At 38.2% G+C, this 20,148-nt stretch overlaps 2 protein-coding genes across 4 annotated transcripts in view; one reads left to right on the forward strand and one right to left on the reverse strand.

Moving 5' to 3' along the window:
• Caly (calypso) lies at positions 1-3,971 on the forward strand. Its single transcript, XM_049838452.2, has 8 exons — positions 1-484; positions 590-737; positions 991-1,174; positions 1,450-1,601; positions 1,774-1,968; positions 2,059-2,129; positions 2,281-2,490; positions 2,789-3,971. Exons 1-8 carry the CDS (start codon positions 110-112, stop codon positions 2,981-2,983), a joined length of 1,530 nt encoding a protein of 509 aa, XP_049694409.1. The 5' UTR covers positions 1-109; the 3' UTR covers positions 2,984-3,971.
• The window catches only part of LOC110375891 (clustered mitochondria protein homolog), a 25,218-nt gene continuing 8,446 nt past the window's right edge, over positions 3,377-20,148 (reverse strand). For all 3 annotated transcript variants that reach the window (XM_021334178.3, XM_021334176.3, XM_021334177.3), the window contains 22 exons: positions 19,593-20,137; positions 19,254-19,415; positions 18,874-19,027; positions 18,244-18,377; positions 17,948-18,084; positions 17,167-17,396; positions 15,958-16,094; positions 15,150-15,344; positions 14,655-14,867; positions 11,625-11,799; positions 11,420-11,525; positions 10,909-11,345; positions 10,241-10,443; positions 9,720-9,926; positions 9,070-9,312; positions 8,664-8,746; positions 8,455-8,584; positions 7,807-8,079; positions 7,221-7,346; positions 6,575-6,790; positions 5,890-6,104; positions 3,377-5,375 (listed from right to left, as the gene is read on the reverse strand). In XM_021334178.3, the coding sequence (XP_021189853.3) occupies positions 5,261-5,375; positions 5,890-6,104; positions 6,575-6,790; positions 7,221-7,346; positions 7,807-8,079; positions 8,455-8,584; positions 8,664-8,746; positions 9,070-9,312; positions 9,720-9,926; positions 10,241-10,443; positions 10,909-11,345; positions 11,420-11,525; positions 11,625-11,799; positions 14,655-14,867; positions 15,150-15,344; positions 15,958-16,094; positions 17,167-17,396; positions 17,948-18,084; positions 18,244-18,377; positions 18,874-19,027; positions 19,254-19,415; positions 19,593-20,137 (4,436 nt within the window). In that variant the 3' untranslated portion in view covers positions 3,377-5,260. The remainder of the gene's footprint in view (positions 5,376-5,889; positions 6,105-6,574; positions 6,791-7,220; positions 7,347-7,806; positions 8,080-8,454; positions 8,585-8,663; positions 8,747-9,069; positions 9,313-9,719; positions 9,927-10,240; positions 10,444-10,908; positions 11,346-11,419; positions 11,526-11,624; positions 11,800-14,654; positions 14,868-15,149; positions 15,345-15,957; positions 16,095-17,166; positions 17,397-17,947; positions 18,085-18,243; positions 18,378-18,873; positions 19,028-19,253; positions 19,416-19,592; positions 20,138-20,148) is intronic.

Raw genomic sequence — 20,148 nt, forward strand, 5'->3', positions numbered from 1 at the left:
CAAACCACAACATTGGATTTTGGATCCTGTTCCTCCACAAAGGAATTATTGAGATTTTGAGGATTAAATAGATTATTCGACTGAAACACGTGCACAGTAATCTTTATCTATGAAAAACATGCCAGTAGAGCTGAATAGCTTGACAGAGGGATGGCTCGAGTTAGAAAGCGACCCAGGATTGTTTACCCTATTGTTAGAGGATTTCGGCGTAAAAGGGGTTCAGGTAGAAGAGATTTATGACTTACACAAACCCTTGGAAAGTCCGGTATATGGGTTTATCTTTTTATTCCGATGGATAGAAGAGCGCCGCTCCCGCAGGAAGTTCGTGGAACAGATTGAAAGTTTCGTGCGCGATGAAGAGACTATAAACAATATATTCTTTGCTCAGCAAATGGTCCCGAACAGTTGCGCCACTCATGCCTTGCTGTCTATACTATTAAACTATCCTAATCTTCATTTAGGAGAAACACTAAGCAGATTAAAGGTAAATAACAAAACATAATACTAAAGTTTACTTTCTTTTGGTGTTCTTATTTTAAAACATTATCCTATTGATTCTTATTTGCATTGTTTGCCATTCATTATACAGCACCATACTCTTGGAATGAACCCAGAGAACAAAGGCTGGGCCATTGGGAACACTCCAGAGTTGGCTTGTGCTCACAACTCTCATGCCATACCACAAGCTAGGAAGAAGACTGATAAAAATGCTGGTGTGTCCACTGGACGATTCACAGGTATAATTGGATATTCACTGTGTATTTCTTATTAGATAGACAATACATTTTTAACTCTACCAATGTTTTTGATACTCTTTCACACAAAAAATACTTAATAATATACAAAACCCCTTACTTTGATGAAACTTGGCACTAAAATAGCTCAAATATCAAAACAACATTAACTCCTTTTTATCCATGTGCAGAAAACAGTTCCGTCTGGTTTCTGATTGAAGTTAGTATTATATATATAATGTTTTGGTATTTCTAGGTGAAGCATACCACTTCGTATGTTTTGTGCCAATCAATGGTCATTTGTTTGAGCTGGATGGGCTCAAACCTTACCCTACGGATCATGGGCCTTGGGCATCTGATGAGGACTGGACAGATAAGTTTAGGAGAGTCATGGCAGAGAGACTGGGTAGAGACGCTGGAGAGCAAGTACATGATATAAGGTATGGAGACTTTTAAATACTGAATAGTTTACTATACTAATATTTATTATACAGGAGAAACTTTAACTATTTTGATTCTTTGTAACTGTTTCATGCAAGGCTGCTAAACTACTGAACCAATTTGAAAAATTCTTTGACTGTTAGGAACCTATACTCTTGTCGAGTAACAAAGGCTATATTTTGTTCTGAAAATTCCCACAATTTCCCCCGAAAACGGCTAGTGCAAAATAATAATATGAAGAATTGATCTATAACATATTGGTTTGATATTTCAGGTTTAACCTAATGGCAGTTGTGCCTGATAGGCGGCTAGCACTAACTCAGAAGCTGAACGCACTTGAGCTTAACCAGAAGAGGGTAAAGGAAGCAATCTCAAAAATAGGAAAGCATTTACGACATTTACTTTCTAAACGGAGAGAAGTTAATGGTAAGTTAAAATTATCAAAATGTTAAAGTCTGCAACATCATATAAATTATATTTATTTGTAAGAACTTATTACACCCACCAAAAACAATGCATATGTTTATCATTTATGTATGTGAACAGATTACAAGGGTATGTATCAAGAAAAAAAACTTATCCCTACTTTTATTTGCAGAGCAAGGTGAATTATTATCAGAAGGCAGCAATGAGAACTCTCTCAATGAAAATATAGTGCAGATCAGCGAGGAGACAATACTAACTGCTTTAGAGTCATCACAACTGCAGTTGTATGATGTGGACTATACAAGACCCATGACTATTGAGATTGGAGCTAATGATCGCCCACAGCAAGACAGCAGTATTATTTTAGGTAACTGCAGTCATTATCTAATTAGAGTTAGTCAGTTATGCTCCTAGCAACATTTTTGCATTAAATCATGTTTTTTTTTTATATTTGTAGTGGATCCAGTCGAACAGGGTGCAGTTGTAAAGTTTGTAACAATCAACAGAGACAATCAAATAGTAGGAGATGTAAGTGTTCTGAGATTATTATTTTTTCTTGCTGTACTGTTATGCCATCATGGTTTGATCTGAGCTGTGCCTGCTGTATTCTATACAGGAGTTATTGTTACACAATTTTCTTATCTTTTGCACTATCAAAAGTTTTTGTCCTTAATTTCAGCTGTATCCCACCTCCATCACTGCTCTAGTAAAAAGCAATGATTCTCCTATATTGGTGTGCTGTGAGACAGAACCTGATCAACCAATCAAACTGAAGAAATTATTGCTAACACACTCGGAACTAAATGCTTTGATGAGCAGTATTGTTAACGAGGTTCAGCAATGTCAGCAAGCTCTCAATGATGAGAATGATAAAAGGGATATGTATAAGGTATGTCTTTGTAACTCGCATTTATCGCATCACCTATCATGAAGTTTTTCTTAGCCCTTATTTATGCTATACTATTATATTACTATTATAGCAAAGTCCCTTCACTCTCTGTATTGCTTATTCACCTAAACCTTCTCTTGAATTAAATCTTCACTTAAAAACCGCATTCAAATCAATGTGAATAGGGCGAGGACTTTGTGTACTGTAGCACCAACGTTTTGTTGTATATCTAAATTCCGAATTTCAGTTCTATGCTCAATTAATAAATTATATAAACCTTATTTATTGTTTCTTTCAGGTGGACGACTGCCGACGCACACACAACTACGACGAATTTATATGCACTTTCCTATCAATGCTGGCTGAACGCGGGGCGCTGGGTGAACTGGTTGCGGCACAGCTTGAACGCGGCCGGTCATCGCGAGCGCGCAGGCGCAGGCCCCGTCCACGCCCCCGGGCCAGACCTAGGCCTAGGCCCCGCGCACGGAAATAACGTGCTCATAGAACATGCCTACGCCATAATGCATTAGTCACTTTGTTTTTGTTCTGTGCAGCTATATTATATGAACGTATAGTATATTCGTGTAAAGTGTGTGTAGCTAATGCATAGTCGCGATTTCAATCCCCGCCTAACTCCACTTCTAGTGTAAGCATACCTTTATAGTTTGAAAATGTTAAGTAGCTTTAAATGAGTACTCAGTATAAGTACATTTTATTTTTAAGTGGTATTCTTTTACAATTTACCATCTCGCATCCTTTGCGTTTATTTATTCTCGTAAGAACATTTATGTAGCGGGACTACGTGAATGTTATCTTACTTAATTCAGTTTATTTTTTGTGAACATTTAAGTAAAATAGGGACAAGGATAAGAAGTAATAAACAGGATTTTTAAAAACGATTTTTTATTATCATACTACGAACAGCGCCGTATTTACATGGTCATCATATTGTTAAAGAAATGTAACAACAACGATTGATTATTGTTTGCTTAGGCACGTACTTCATCGAACAACATTCTTATATATTTAGCTAACGAGCACGGTACGATGTGCGTATCGATGACAATCTCTCGACGATAACTCTTTATCGTCAAGTATAATCGTATTACCCCATGGTAACCTTACCGCATTCTCCTTATAATGTATATTAGTGAAATACAACACATTGCATGCACAATATGCTTACACTGATATGAAACTGACGATGCATTGTCAGATTTCATCGATACGCAATGACGTGCAATCTATTACTATAAAAGTGAGTGGTAACAGTATACTTTCACATACACAAGTATGGCCTGAAATATTTAAAATACATATGTTAACTACATGAGAGAATTGACTCAAAGCACAATCTATGAAACCCATAAGTTACACGATTAGATTAGGTTATTACAACATGAAGAACATCTAAGAATAATCACGAAAACAGCATGGGTTATCGCCAACATTATTGACATTCAGTTGTAATAACTGTTGTCGTAAAGTAAATAAATATATTTTATCAAGATTGACACAAATAAAGGCAAAATGTTTCGATGCTTGAAGTGAAATGTGACGATTAACATACAACAAAGCTAATTCGGATATGTAGCGACACTGGACAACGATTAACGACATGACATAGAAACTGTTGATTTCGAAAGGCAAAGTACTCTTAAAATACATTTTTCCCAAAACACTCATTCATTAACATTTGTTCATTTGGCGTCACTGACAAGATATCAATACCATTATAAGAATAGTTGATTTATATCATAGAAGTATAACATGAATACACCGTAGCTACATGTTCTTTCACAAGGCTCGTTATATTATACATTATATCGACGATAAGTATATCATTATTCATTATATTATACTCACTAATTTATTATTTGTTGATTTAGTAGATCTTACTTTACATACCAAACAGATTGGAAGCCGAAACTGTATTGCCAGTTACAATGTCTTTATTGCATAAAAGGCAAGTCACTCGATGATAAACATGCTATATCACAGACTAACAAAAATATTACACAACTTACATGCACTACATTCATATGGCACTAACAACTAAACCTGAAACTAAAATGTAACATTAAAGGCAGTGTTTGTAAATCGAGCTAAACTCATTAAGTTGTTCTCTATATATAAACTATTTAGAATTTAGCATGCAGTTAATTCGTGGACATGGACGTGGACCTAATGGCTCCAAGTCGCATATCCGAGCCATTCAAATCCTGTTACATTTCAATCACAATATAACTGAATTTCTACTGCTACAGGTGTTTCAACAATATACTCCCGTACTAGTTAAAAAAAAAATAATACTCGACAATAACAATTCATAAAACCATTATAATATATACGAAGGACAAATTGGCAGTAGCACCAGTTACCATAACATAGCGACGCACACGGTCTCAGGTTCACAACCAAAACTTATTGCTATTATCACTACTTGAAATTGCACTACTTTGGGTGTAGATAAAATTGTGAATTCCGAACGGAAGCGTAAAATTAAAACTAGATCTGCGTGATTTGAGCGAAATGTACGCACATGCTTACTTTTTGCAGTCCGCGTGAATTCATTTAAAATAACACTTAATTATTTGATCAAAATAATATCCTCAAAATTTTACTAACAAAAAAAGTCTACATCAAACCTTAGCACACTATTCACTACCGCATACATTCATAGATAAGGAACAATATCATCAATCAATAATTATATTAAAATAACAATGTATATAGTTAAATGTCCAATGGTCGTGGAACATGTGGCGCTTCAACTGTCGTCGTCGGCCGGCGCCTTGTCCAGCGAGCCCAGCACGCCGCCCAGCGGCAGCTCCTTCAGCTGCCGCTTCTCGATCTCCGCCTTGAACTGCTCGATGTCTTGCGGACTGACATACAACAAATACATTTTTGTAATAATATGTACTCTAATAAAAAGTGCAATCCTAATTAACATAAAAAAGTGAACATAGGCTTGTGACGCTATCAGCGTGAAAGGGCTGAATCGAATCGATTTACAAATAAAAACTATGTATGAAAGTACATCATTCATACTGAATTTTTTGTAAATCGATTCCTTAAAGGTTTAAGGGCTTTTACATTTTGTCTATTAATATTGAGCATTCCTTTCGTAAAACCATAAGAGACATGTTGCCATTATTGTAATTACACAAAAAAAAAATACAGAGACAATCGAGAAACAACTTTTAAGGGGCCATTCACCTGATCTTCACAAAGAGTATGCCATTGAAAGCACACAAAAAAGTTACATATTTGTTTCCATACAAAAACGTTCAAAATATTTTGGAGAAGTATGCAGCTACTGTCAAAACCTATCTTTAGCAAGCAAATTAATAGATGGATAAGAATATTGGGAACGACCGTTAGAATATAGATATTTACCTGATCTGCACAAACAGAATGCCATTGATAAGGTTGAGCATATCGATGACGGACGCCATGCCGGGCGGCTGGATGTGCAGCGGCGGCGGCGCGGGCGCGGCGTGCGGGGACCGCGCGTACGCCTCCGCAAGCCGCTTCTGCAGCACCACGGCTTGCTGCGTCAAGTGGCGCAGGCATTCCGAGGACTCGCGGGTCTTCTCGTGTTTCTCGCCCAACTGGAAATGGGTTATATTTTATTTGATTGATGTGTTAAATAAAAAATATTTTGTTTGATATTTTGAACAAAATATAACAATAAATAATGAAAAATTAAATTGAAAGTTTCGCAAATTAATAACACTAGTCACTAATTTTCTTTTGCAACCTATAGTTACGCTCATGCTCTTGAAACAATCAATTAGCTGCACCCAAGATAACACGCACTTTTGATTAGAACCTTTTTAACTCGCTTGTATTGGCTTCACTTGTAACTATGTATGTAAGAAAATCTTGGTATCTTAATTTGACCCACTTCCCGGTCTTCGATTAGGATGAAATTTTGCATACAGCGTGTGTTACGATGACAGTACATGACTAGCGTGTTTTTTTATTTATTTAAACTATTAATTTTTTGAGACCAATGCCAGTTCTGCGATAAGTTGCAGACTTCGTTAAACTACTATGAGAATAACCGTGGTATACTAACCAGCTGCTTATAGATAGAGTAAGTCTCCTTCTCGTGCGTGAGCGCGGCGCGGAAGTCGCCGAGGCAGGACAGCGTGCGCGCGAGCAGGTGTCGCGCGACGGCCGCCTTCAGCGAGCGCGGCCCGTGCGCCGCCACCGTCACCGCCAGCGCGCGCTCCGCGAACCGCAGCGACAGCTCGTACTCGCCCACCGCGTGCAGGATCAGCGCGATGTTGCTCTAACAATACGAATACAGGAAAAAATCAGTAAAAATTACGGAAAATATCTGCTAGCGTGCAAGTGTGATGGGGCAGATTGGTGTCTGTGGTCAGGTGTGAGGGTAAATCTTGAGACACCCTATATATGTATAGTCCGATAAGTTGTCAAAATTTTACTATGGGCAAAAATTCTAAAAGAAATGTGAAGATTGAGATTAGGCTGCTATGGGCGAGGCATTTCAAGCAAATCAAATCAAATTTGCAGGCAAACATTCGTTCCATGAGACAATCCATTTTTGGATGCATTAGTAACACATCCTTTTCTGTAATTTATTTTACCACTTCAGCTTTATTTTCGATGTGATTAGGTTCACCATCACCCTTGTTCAGGACGCTTACAATACATATACATATTTAAGAGCAAGAAAGGTAAATATACAATAAACTTACATCAAGTAACGCCATCTCAGGATGATTCTCGCCGCACACGAGCAGTGCGAGGTAACGTGCGCGGTACAACAACTTCAGCGCCGTGCTCACTTGACCGTTGGCGAAGCAGTACAGCGCCAAGTGGGACTGTGAAAGATATAAATAGATATTATAACTGGAATTTGCTTTGGAACACTTCAAAATGAAAATGGATCAAAAAAACATTTACTGTCAGTTGTAAGTGATGCGTAAAACGGCTAGACCAATTTTATCAGTAAGTACATACAAGTTCTGCCAAATTTCATGCGGTTTCGTAACTGCTTTTGTTCTAGTACAATAAATATATAATTTATTTATTTATTCAAAAACACCTTAAACTATCTTTACAGGATCTCTTATCCTAATACGACAGCTAAGAACTAAAAACTAAGTATTCAAAAACTAAATTATTTACAATCACAGTAATCCACTAAAGTTAAAATTATATACTAGGTATTGTGTTTGTAACATAAAATAAATAATAAATAATAGCAATCCATGTATGAGATAAAAATCTAAGAAATTAACTAAAGAAAAATATTTGTAAGCCAATAAAATACAAACTCACATATTCAGTAATCGTATACGGATGATCGATTCCGTTGACACGCTCGGACATCAGAACAGCCTTCTGTTGGTAAGCCATAGCATCCCTATGTTCTCCCGTCACGTAGCACAGTCGCGCCACCATGCGCAGACATTGGGCGATTTCTCCATGCATCGCCCCATAGACATTGTTCAACAGGTTTAGAGCTTCGGCGATTAACTCGTGGCCTTCGGAGACGGCGCCCGCTTGAATCTTGTTCTGACCGGTCGTGTAGAAGTTGTATGCGTCCGATGCCTGGAAAAGTTACATTTTAAAATATCGTTTGCATATGAAACTTATTTCTTCTATACTATTTTATGTTAAACGTCCGAAAGAATTGATAACTATTATCAAACTCAAAATTATTTATTAAAACCCGGCTGCAATTTAAAAAAGAAAAAAAAAGACAGCCCCCAAAACGCCCACCCTTCACCACACCCCATGTATGATTGTTGAAAAAGTGGCGCAACAAATTCCCCAACAATACATGTCTGTTTGAATGTATATCAATAATGTTACCCAAAGTAAAATAGTATCAATAAGCTGCATTTGGTTCGCCTAGGGACATGATTATACAGAACGATTTTCCTCTTTTTATTTATGTATTTAAGAAGATTCATGTCTACTTACTCGTGGATTGATATGTTTGACGACTGGGAAGATGTTCATGATGTCAGTGGCCGTGAACGGTGCCTTATTCTTGCTATCAAAGTCATATTCGCGCAACATCAACTGTAGGCCTACTTTGAGAGCAAAAGATCTGTAAATAAAAACAATGTGTTACACAATTTTCAAAATTAATGCTATGTTTTAGAAAAGACTATTTTAAAGAAATATACCTGAGCAGTGATATTTTCTGTAAACCATGTTTCTCTATGACAGAATCCATGCTGTCTGCGTTAAGTTCATAACCCCAGTATGCCTGGAAAAAGAAATAAAAATAAACTATTTTTCATCAACTTCAAAAAAGATGTAATTCTCTATTATTCATTGATTCAAAATACTTCCTTATATAAATCGAATGTTTAAAATTTCCCACCACATCAAAGAAACTTTATTTGGTGACAACTCCAAATTACTTTGCCCATTACAACGGTAAAAATCGATCACGCACAATCCCCCTAACAGCGGAGATAGATTTAATTTATTATATAAGTTTTTATTTGTGTAAATAGGAGATTTTAGATATCTATTATGTTAATATTATGTAATATAGATTTTATTTAAGTATCAACTTATACCAACCTTAAGTTCATGCTTGATGTGCGTGAAGAGCGACTTGGGCGTGAGGTTGTGCCAGTCGGGGTGCGGGTCGGGCGGCGGGGCCGCATGCGCGTGGCGCCGGGCCCGTCGGCCTCGGCCCCCGCGGGCCCCACCCCGGGCCGCTCCGGGGCCCTCCGCTGCGCTTAGTGCCGGGTTGGGGCATGCCCCCACCAGGCAGTTCAGGAAGTGAGCTACTGCAGCTCCGATGCACATGGCTTCGCAACCCTGAGTGATCGAAATATAAAGGATTAAAATTTGTAGCAGCATAAATGTCACAGAAAATCCATAATTCGGGAATATTGAACATGAATTAAATGGAGAGTGAGCTAGTATAAAATAATTCGAAATAAATTAAAACTAAATTGCATAGATGGCAATTTAGTTTTCCACCACCCTGACATATAACACATTTTAGACCAAGCCAGGGTTGCTTTAACTTCGCATTAATTGGCACTACTAGCAACTCAGGGGCAAGCTGTCGACTGCAGAATGAACTGCAGAGTTCTAGGGACGCACATACACGAACCGCTCGAGCAGTTGCAAATGATTCGGGCGGTGCAACAGCTTCTGACTGCTTCAAGCGGCCCGTGTATTGCCGGAATAAGACAAGAATTAAGAATCTGTCAACTGACCTGCAGATAAGCCGTGTAGATATGCTTGGCGGCGCGCAGCAGCAGCTCCCCGACGGCGATGGCGTGCAGGTAGGCGAGGTGCGCGTGCGGCTTGAGCGCGGCGGCCACGCGGCCCAGGTAGCGCACGTTGATGCCGCGCGCGTGCAGGGCTTCAGTCAGCCCCGCGCCGTCCATCGGCGCGGACGTGTGCTCCAGGCACTCGCGGACCTGGTAGGAAAAATCGTAATTTGAAAAACGAAGACGAACGATGAAGGTTGACTTTTATTAGAACTGGCAAACTTGGAAATAAATTTCCGAATTATTTATTTGTTTTTAAAAGCAGTCAACCAACATGGCAGATTCGATTCTAATTTGAAACGTAAAACATTACAAAAGATCAAATGAAATAGTGATCAAATTGCATCCCAACCACTGAAGAACCAATTGGAATCAGTTGAGAATTGCATTTTTTCTACTTTTGTCCAATAAGAATAAAGTAAAATTTATGTTATGTAAGCTATGATGGGCATCATAAAACTTACAAAAGCCGGTATCTGCGTAGTAAGCAGGAATGCAGCGGCCTCCTTGACGAGATGTCTCTGCTTAGCCAGCTGCTCAGGCTCGGCCGCGTGTTTGATACCCGCGGAGTACACATCGGGGTTGAACCGGACATCGAACTCCGACTCCTTCAGTGAGGCGACCGCCCGCGCCGCCGCAGCGACCACTGCGCGGGAACGTTCCCCTGCTGTTGACATGGACAGAGTTAATAATGAATGGTGTGAGGGAATGATAAATGCAATTTAAGAATTTTGAAATTTTCATATTTTTTGTTTTGCAGAAACGATTGAACCGACATTCAGGTAATTCTGGTGGAGATGAGATAGGAAAAACTAGCACATGAAAATCTAGTTTGAAAGGAATTATGTACAATATTAATTGAAAAAATTACGATTAAGTATAAAGTCAAAAATATCATGTTCTGAAAGATGGAATAAGAGAGAAAATCGTCAACAAAAAATGAACGGAAAAGTACTGAAAGATATTGATTTGGCCTCTGTTCATTGCTCTAGTTGCTGACGTGTTACGATTTACTATTTATAACTATTCAATATCTACCTATCGTAGATAACAACCGGCACATAGAAACATGCGAATTAAATATCAAGTTTAAGGTAGATAATACTGTGAATATTCAATCAACAATACTTACAATCACTCTCTTGCTTGTCTGATCCACTGCAGATCGAATCAGTTATACTTTCAACAATCTTCTTAGCAACATCGGTATCAATCTCAGAATAATTCTCATTGAGGAGTAACTCATCATCTTTCTTCTCACCTTTCGGTGCGGCCTTCTCATCAACGGGTTCTTTATCTTTAGTCTCCTTTTTGGCACTTTCCTTCTCTTTTTTATCTTCTTTTTCCTTCTTGTCTTCTTTGTCCTTCTTCTGTTTCTTGTCTTTGACTTCTTTCTCCTGGCTCTTGGCGTCACGTTTGACTTCTTTAGTTTCAGTCTCATTGGCAGCCTCCTTGGTTTCGCTCTCCTTATTTTCTATAGATTTCTGTGCAGCATTGTCGCGTTGACGCTTAGCACTTAACTGTTGCAGATGGAAGGCGGCGTAGCGAATGAACATGAAATAGCGTGCCCTGAAACGTAAAATAAATTCTTAGGGAATGTTCGACGAGTAGTTGAATAATTTAAGGATTCAATAAACACTTACTCGACGAAACTGTCAACCAATTCCTGTCTGAGGCAGCATAGTTTGTGCTTGTGGATTATGGGGAAGCCCATTGACTTGATATCCTCTCTCAGTTCATCGTCTTCCACTAAAATAAAACAATTTATTTATGATGACATCTATCTACCAAAAACAGCTCTTATTTGAATATATTTTAGGTATTTTTCAGCACGTCCATGTAACTTACATTGCAAGAAGTTGACATCAGGCGGGAAAGTGCGCAATAGATCCAGAATGTAGTGACGTCCATCATTACCAATGATACCCTTACACTCGACGCTGGAGCACAGCTCGACAGTCTCACCGTTGGCGCTGATCACTGAATGTGGCATTATCTTCAGCTGCTGGCCCGCTTTGCTTAGCTAAACAAAACATTTTACCAGTTAACAATATCATTTACATAGATATATGAATATAATAAAGAATACATCTAAGAAAACATGTTTCAGTTTGTACCCTACAGGCTTCAAAACTACTGAACCGATTTTACTGTTGAGTCTCTTTAGATCATCTATAGGCCATATTTTATCTGGGTTCGGGATAGAATTTCTCCGGTACGCGGGTGAAACCGCAGTAACTCATAAAACAAATATGTAATAAAATACAATAAAATAAATTACTAAGTGCTTAAATATCCCTCTAAATTGCAACTGACAAATTGTCACATCAATAAAAATAATTTATTTAACACACATATCTACGTAGAAAACATGAGCTTCGCGTGTTTTCTAGCACGAACATGTTAATTAATAACTTATGAAGATAGCTGCTGTAGTGTGAGTTTGTTCAGCCGTGTAAGTGATGACCTATAAACCCACATTCATGGCACGCAACACTTCTATACCTGTCTGAGAGGTTTATGCCCGTTTTCACCAACAACCTCTTACCGTTACCCTATCTAAATGCTACTTTTAGTAAGGATCCCTCCCAATTTGACACCTACCTAAATTCATTTTCACCACACTTGTACCTGGATCCCTTAAGTAAGTGACAGATTACTAGTTGTACAAACGATAATACAAAGTCGATATTTTATCGATAAAATGATTTTTCTGTACTTCTTAAGAAACAAACGTCTATCGAGTATATATTACTAAAGCCTGTGAGTTTTTTTTCTTGTGATGTTATTTTAATTTAACTTAAACTACATTACGCTATGTTTTGTGCAATAAAACAGTAAAGAGGTTTTCTATAGGTGAATTTTTACCTATGTCATTCGCGCGTTTGTCAAATTGACTGATGTGTATGTGTACATAGAGTGAGGTTATTTTGGGTTTATTATTGTTGAATAGATAAGTTTATTTTGGCAGAGAAGAGAAAACGAGGATAAACCTTTCTTGCAGAAGAAAAAGACAAGCTAGTGAAATTGCTGACGTCTCATAGAGACACAATATTAAACAAAAAACGGATGGGACCACGAACGAAGCCAAAAACAAAGCTTGGATCCAGTCACAAATAGTTTTAATGCGACAGGAACCCTTTACAGGTAAATGTGAATAATATCTGTGTATAATAATATAGTGTATTAAGATATTGCCGTACAACTGTGTTCCTTGTTTTACTGTCGGCTTCATTGTATTTTTGTTCTCCATGAGTTGATGGATTTAAGTATGGGGTTAAAATTATATATTTATTTAGTTTCAGGTGGTGCGAGAAATTGGAAAGACGTGTAAAAACATGCTGCGCCCAGCCCACCTCAAATTGAATCGGTGCAGGAGGATGATGATAATGTTTGGTACATCATATGAGGACTAATATTAAAATATTTGTTTCTATCTTTGTTTTAATTTACATAATTTATTATGTTCAATGTTAGCCTACTTCTTACCTCCAGAGGGTATCCCCTATCACTTAGGAGATAGGCTCCTCCATATTCACCATTTTCGAATCATTGGTATCTACTGCAGTTTTGGTATTTGAGGCCTATTCAAACCTGAGCGATATTCGCTGCCGCTGTGGGTAGAGGTAGATACCGCGCCGGTTTCGCTCAGGTATTTAGTATCAAGTATAGTTACCGGCACGGATATTGAGCTCTCGGCGGAAGAGTGGGGATCGCTTTGCGCACTGTACACAAGGCAATAAACCAATAAATGGCTTCTGCGCAGGTGAAGGTCAGGGCTCAATATCCGTGCCGATAACTATACCGCGGCTAGAGCGACCTGAGCGATATCCACTGCCGCTGTGGGTAGAAGTACATACCGCGCGGCAGCAGCGGCATGCATCCCGAACATCAACAGTAATATATTAACGCATACCCACTGGGTTTTCTCTGTCGCAGGTGGTAGCGAATACCGCTTAGGTCTGAACAGTTATATTACCGCATACCCACAGGGTTTTCTCTGCCGTAGACGGTAGCGAATACCGCTTAGGTCTAAATAGGCCTATAGTTGTCCCGGCCTCCGCGAAACTACATCAGTGATTACCAGATTTGCATCTGTTATGGTCTGTATATTTATGGACATGCAGGACTTCCTATTTTTGAATAATTCAGCGACATCACGACCTAGCAAGTGCATTCATAGCAAGTGATAACCTATAATCTTATAAAAAAGTCATGATCATCGTACTTTTTTCTCAGACATCTGCTCTTTCACGTAAGATAGGTACGTGGTCTTCTAATGATTATTATTTTACATATCCACAACCTCCACAGCTTCTAAACTTTCTAAAAATTTTCGTTTCATTTTTTTTTTGCTTTTTAAACATGGTATTTTTGGTGTTACATAACATATAAAGGTACATTTCACTATCCATAGCCAGAAACGGTTCAAAATATGTTTGTATTCTGTAATGATAATGATAGGAGTTGTTTAAGCAGGCATCAATCGGGCTCCCAAGTTTAAGTGAAATTTTTAGGTTAAAATTGACACCTAGGCTTTGGTGAAAATGAAATTCTTATTAAGTGTTCCGTAAATGCTCCCTAAATTTAGGTATTCGTTGGTGAAAACGGGCATTAGAAACTCGAAAATCGATACTTTAGCTTCTTGCAATGGAGAAAGATGCACCTTTCAAAATAAATTCTTATAGAAGAACTTGGATTACATATAGGCAGTCTTACAGACTTGTTATAGGTTGTGTGCGTTGGGCTATTGCTAACAGTGTGTTTTATTTTTCTCCAACAAAAAATCGGTCACCGATTTATCGGACGTGGGCTGGCAGCCTTACTCAGTAAGGATTTATCTTTCTAACATTTCCCCGTATAAGGCTAGGTACTCACCAACTCCATATACTTCGGGTGTGACAACACAGTGGTACCAAAGTCGATACTGCCGTACACCACGCTCTGTTCTTGTTCCTTCTCCAATATGCCGGGGATGATAGACTGTGCCGTGACTCGGTAGCCGCGGTAGTCTACAACGACGGTGCCTAGAGTGTGTAGACCGGCGGTGTCGACTGCGCTGTAGACGCGAACTCCTTGGAGATCGTTGCGCTGGATAAGGGAAATTGGAATATAAAATGTTTTATTAAGATACAATTTTACATATCCTTTGAACTCAATATTAAAGTTGGAACATAAAGTCTTGTTATTGGGACTGAATTTTGCTTATCTGCTGAAACCAAAAATGATTCTTGAATTTAACTTCATCACATTTTAAAAACCTGACTTCGCCGTTCAAATGTCATTGCCAAGAGCAAGGTCAAACGTAACTTTAACGATGTTTTCGAGTCTAGCCAATCTGGCATTATGCATACCGCATACTAATGAACTTACCGGTGCAACAAATGCAGCGGCATCTCCGCCTAGGTCCTTGTAATGGTCGCGTACATCGAAGCCGAGAGAGAAGAATATGTTGTTCCATATGAACATTTGCATCTTGGGCTCTTCGCCTGGGTTGATGGCCATCACGTTGCCGTCTACCACGGCCATCGCGCCACGAGTTGCTGCCGCTACGAAGTCGCTGTGGACCTGGTTTTTAAAGAAAATTTAGACTCAATCATTTAAAACTTTATTTTTGGATAAATATCTCTAGAATAAATATCTAGTCTGTCTAGACTTTCTATCGTCTATGACTTCTTTCTTTATTATGTTGTGATATAGCCTTAAGTCTACCATAGCGCATTAAATAAATAAATATGTCAAATCGACGGAGAGTTTAAGAAAAATGTGCTTCAACCCATCAAGGTTGCTCTAATCATTTGGCATTGAATCGTGAAACAAACAGCACATCAGCATGTCTAACAACAATAATATATGTTACACCCGTCCGTCATTAATAATGAATCTGTCAATGAAAGTTACTTAACAGGTTGCGTGCATGCGTGTGTACTCGCGCGCTAGACTCGCGATCGCGACGCAAAAATGAACATATGTAGTACGAAAAATACTAATATTTTGCCAATTGTCGCGCACGGGATACTTTAGAATGAAACACTTTCGTGACAACAAAAAATATGCATGCTGAAATAAATAATGATAAAAAATTTGAGTATTTTTCTCTCCTGATTTCCACTTATGTAGCCACAATTTATTTTTTATACTATATTTCTTCGAAAAAAGAGGTTTCAAATCTACTACTAACCTTGAAGATAGCTCGCTCACGCAGCAAGCGTTCGGGCAATGTGGAGCGAGGCAGCTCGCGGGTCGTCTGAAGTTCTTCATTCCAATCGCGGGTTTGACCCGGGATGTGCTCTTCGTAACCCAGCTTTGAAGAGAACGCTGAAATAAAGAGTTAGGTAAGTTCCAGGTTTCAAGAATGAGAAGTTGTAAACTTTAGTCATTTTATACCATCTTCTCTCAACCTTTAGGATACAAACTATTTTTTTTTTCTTCTTTATACTATTAGTTTAGGTAAGACAGATAGATCTTTAGTAGCAAACACCTGTAGATAGTATTTTACATGTCCAATTCACAGGACAAAGCATTCATTGAAATATTTAAGTAGTCAAAAATATGTACAGGAAGTGCATTTAAAAAATACTTAGCTACATAATTAAACAACAAAGAAGAAATATACAACAAAAGCACTAATTCTAATTCATGTTTTTGTTAATAGCACGTTGAATAGTTTAACGAGGTCCTAATTGGAGTACGCCTTTTGAAGGGGAGTTCGTAACATGCAATTATATGCCATGCATAGAAACTCGATGGAACAAAGTTCATGTAAATCTGTTGTCTGTTGCGCTATTCTATTCCCGTGCATTACAATGTCATTTTCATTACGGAAATTAGTTGCGTCCGTTTACGCACGACGGTTTATTTGGCTTTCAAATTTACGTTGCCACCATGGTGATTATGCAAAATCTACGTTGCTGTGTAGCTTTGTAAGATTGTAAAAACGAGTTATGTAATGGTGATTAATACTCCGATAAGTAATCACACTACGAAATCATTATCAGTGTAGTAGCTAGCTAATAAAAGTTTCAATTACTACAGCATTATCAAGGAGTGGAGTTCTGATAGATTGAATGGAAAATGACAATAAAAATTGCATGATGTAGGTACATAAAGTTTTTTTTGTAACTCGAGTAAACTTCTTCTATGTGTTTAAGGAGAGGATAAACCCACCACAAATTCCACTTGATAACCTGGTTTAAAATTTTATTTGCCGGCTAATATTAATTATTTTACCACAGGGAAACTCCTGAGGATAAAGATAAGCCATAAGTAAGCCACTTTATTTTTTGTTCATTGAATCAAATATGGGATGTTTAAGGAAAAATGGACTATCAAAACATGAGGTTTTCCTTATACAAAAATAGTAAAACTTAGATATTTGTGTAAAACTTACTGTCTTCGGCGCGAATAGCGTCCACAGTATGGTCGAGCATAGGGGAGGCCCATTGGTAGACTTGGTACGGCGTGGCGACTCTCTCGAAGGGGTGCTTCTGCATACGTTTCTTCTGTACGAGGGCGAAGTTACGCTTGAAGGAAGGCGAGACGATGCTCAACAACTCGATCAACGAGTGGCACAGCAACGATGGCGTCGCCGGACGGGGGTTGAACACTTCCTCGGTAGACCTGGTCAAAATTGTGCAATGTAACTACCAATTTCAACATCAAAAAATGTCATACTCCGGTCAACTAACGGCTTTTTATCAAAGGGTCATGGGAACTGTAATTTGAGGAAATTACATTGTTCCAATTGAGAACTTAAAAAAAGATTTTACGGAGACGTAATCATAATCTAATCAGATTTAATGGCGTACTCTACTCAGAGTATTATTCTTATCTAGATACAAGATATGAGAAATAGGTAAATGGAGTTTGAACCATCTAATCCCAATACAGATATTTTCCTTTGGAATTATGACTAAGCGTGGACTATGTCACTTGTGTTAATTAGCCATCAATTGAGTGTTCAAAGTCTATTCAAAGTCATCTCATAGGTAAAGACTGATGTAACTATTAACAATAGTAGGCGCAACGTGTAGCCGGCACCGCGCGCTCATTATGCAGTAACCAAATAGAATATACATAAATGAATAATGAAGTCCATTCATTATACATTTTATCTTGTTCTTTGCTCGTGGCAAAGGTCGTAGTAAAGAGTATTATGTGTATAATATTACTGGTTAAGGTAGAATCCTCGGGGACACGCCGTGATGTGGAAGTGGCGGTCTTCGAGAGTCACGACATGCAGGTAAAGTAGATCGCCGCACATCTTGCGCGGCCCAGGCGGCGGGTTCCAGCCCGACGTGGTTAAGACCTGATCGCAAACATTATCAAGTCATTGATTAATTTGTGCCGCAGTTTTGTCTGCCTTCTAATTATTAATAAGCATTAAATTATTCAATTATTTTCAGTTACAAAACTCTCAGTAACTGTGCTATAAAATCGTGTCAAACAAGTTGTTTCACAAGTTTACCTTCAAGCATTGTGGAGCCTTGTTCTCCTTGGTAAGTCCTGGATGCAGTGGCAGCAATGGCCGCTCGGTACTACCCGGCATTATGTAGTCAGGAGGTGTACAATCAACACTCTCTGGACGGGACTTTTTCTTTTCTATAACAATTTATTAATAACATTGAACCTAATATGATGTAATAATTTTCTAAATAACAATAGACAATGCATAATATTTTATATGCAAGGTTTGTTTGTTTGAACTGTCAATGTTGTACTAACAATATTAATTCATAGGTTCGTAAACGTCTCATTGTTACTTATGAATGAACATGCACCTATATGTAACAGGTAACGCCAAGCTGAAGGCAATTCGATACAAAAATAGCAGTTTACCCAAAAATCTGGGAACTAAATTGACAGACAAGTAGAAAGCTTCACTGGCCTGCATTTTAAATTATTACGAGAAACGTTAGGTTCATTCAGATTGGAACGTAAATCAATTTCAATATGATCGATACAAGGCCGGCTCTAAAGGAGAAACTGTTCGATCTGCTTCGATAGTTTTAGTCAAAAATGATATTTTTCCAAACCTTCCTTTGCAAATCTTCTAGTTTTTTTTTAAACAAAAGCGAGTTTGAAAGTTGCAATTTACCTAAAATGTCTCCTTGTGTGATGACGTTGAGGAAGGCTAGGGAGCTGCACTCTTGTCCGGCGTAAGCGTCTGTGTAATCAATGGACTTGAGGAGATCACGAACGTGACGCACGTGGATGCGAGCCTCACGCATTGTGTAGGGCTCTTCTACAACCTACAGATAGGAAAACACACAAAATAAGAATTTGCATATACATATTGATAAGTTAAACAATACTTTAAGGCCATTTATGACATCAAATTTTAACGCGATTTTTACATTAAAGGTTGATTAGAATTCATATCGCGTTGGAAACATTAAATACATTTCTGAAGAAGAAATCATTGCGTTTTAGACTGCCATAATACTTATGTTAGTGTAGCGTAGAGGTTTTACTCACTTTAATAACAGATCCTTCTTTCAATCCTTCGATGTTCTTGAGCTCAGCGAAGTTGTCCAAAGTGACGCCATCTAATTGTAAGGAGAAGCAAGTCCTGTGGCACGAATCTTCGCGATCCATTAGCACTTGGTGGATTTCTTGCACGAGCTCCATACTTGAAACCTGTCAAAAACATAATTAGTGTCAAGAATGTATGGAAAACTTTCAAATAAGGAACGGTTAATTTTGCTTACGGATAGCAGTTTTTGTTCTAAAGTTTATTTAGGCTTAAGCATAACGAATCATTCCTTCTTTACAGGAATTAGGCGTTCCTTATTATCACAAATTGAATATCCTCACCTGAATGTCTAACGGCTCAGCTCCAGGGCTCACAATCTTGACAGTAAAGCCCATGTCTTGAATGAACACAACTTCTGCATCTCTCTTCTTCTCATCGCCATCTTCACTCGGAGAAGACTCTCTATCCCCATCTCCATTTAAAACTTCCGAATCATTAGATTTATCGGCCATTTTTGTCTTTTTATCCTTCTTGCTTTCTGATACCTGTTTACCTTCCGTTTTATTGGGACAAACTAATTTTATTACTTCTGGTTTTTCTTCAGACTTGTTTGTTTTAGGGTCATCGGGTTCACTGTTAATTCCATTAGAAACTACTTTAGTATTATCACTACTGCTAATATCACAATCTAATTCTTTTTTTGGGTCACCATTGACAATGGTATCTGTTTTGTCTGTGCCGTTTAATATTGGTTCTTTGGTACGTATTTTATCATCCTTACTATCATTATTGCTGGGTACAAGTCCCTCTCCGTTAACTTTCATTGTACAAACTCCGGATTTCGGATGTGACAACTTCTCACCATTTGCCTTTATCTTCTGTGTCTCTGTAAATGTT

The sequence above is a fragment of the Helicoverpa armigera genome, chromosome 8, assembly GCF_030705265.1.
Source record: "Helicoverpa armigera isolate CAAS_96S chromosome 8, ASM3070526v1, whole genome shotgun sequence".
Classification (NCBI taxonomy): Eukaryota; Metazoa; Arthropoda; class Insecta; order Lepidoptera; family Noctuidae; genus Helicoverpa; species Helicoverpa armigera.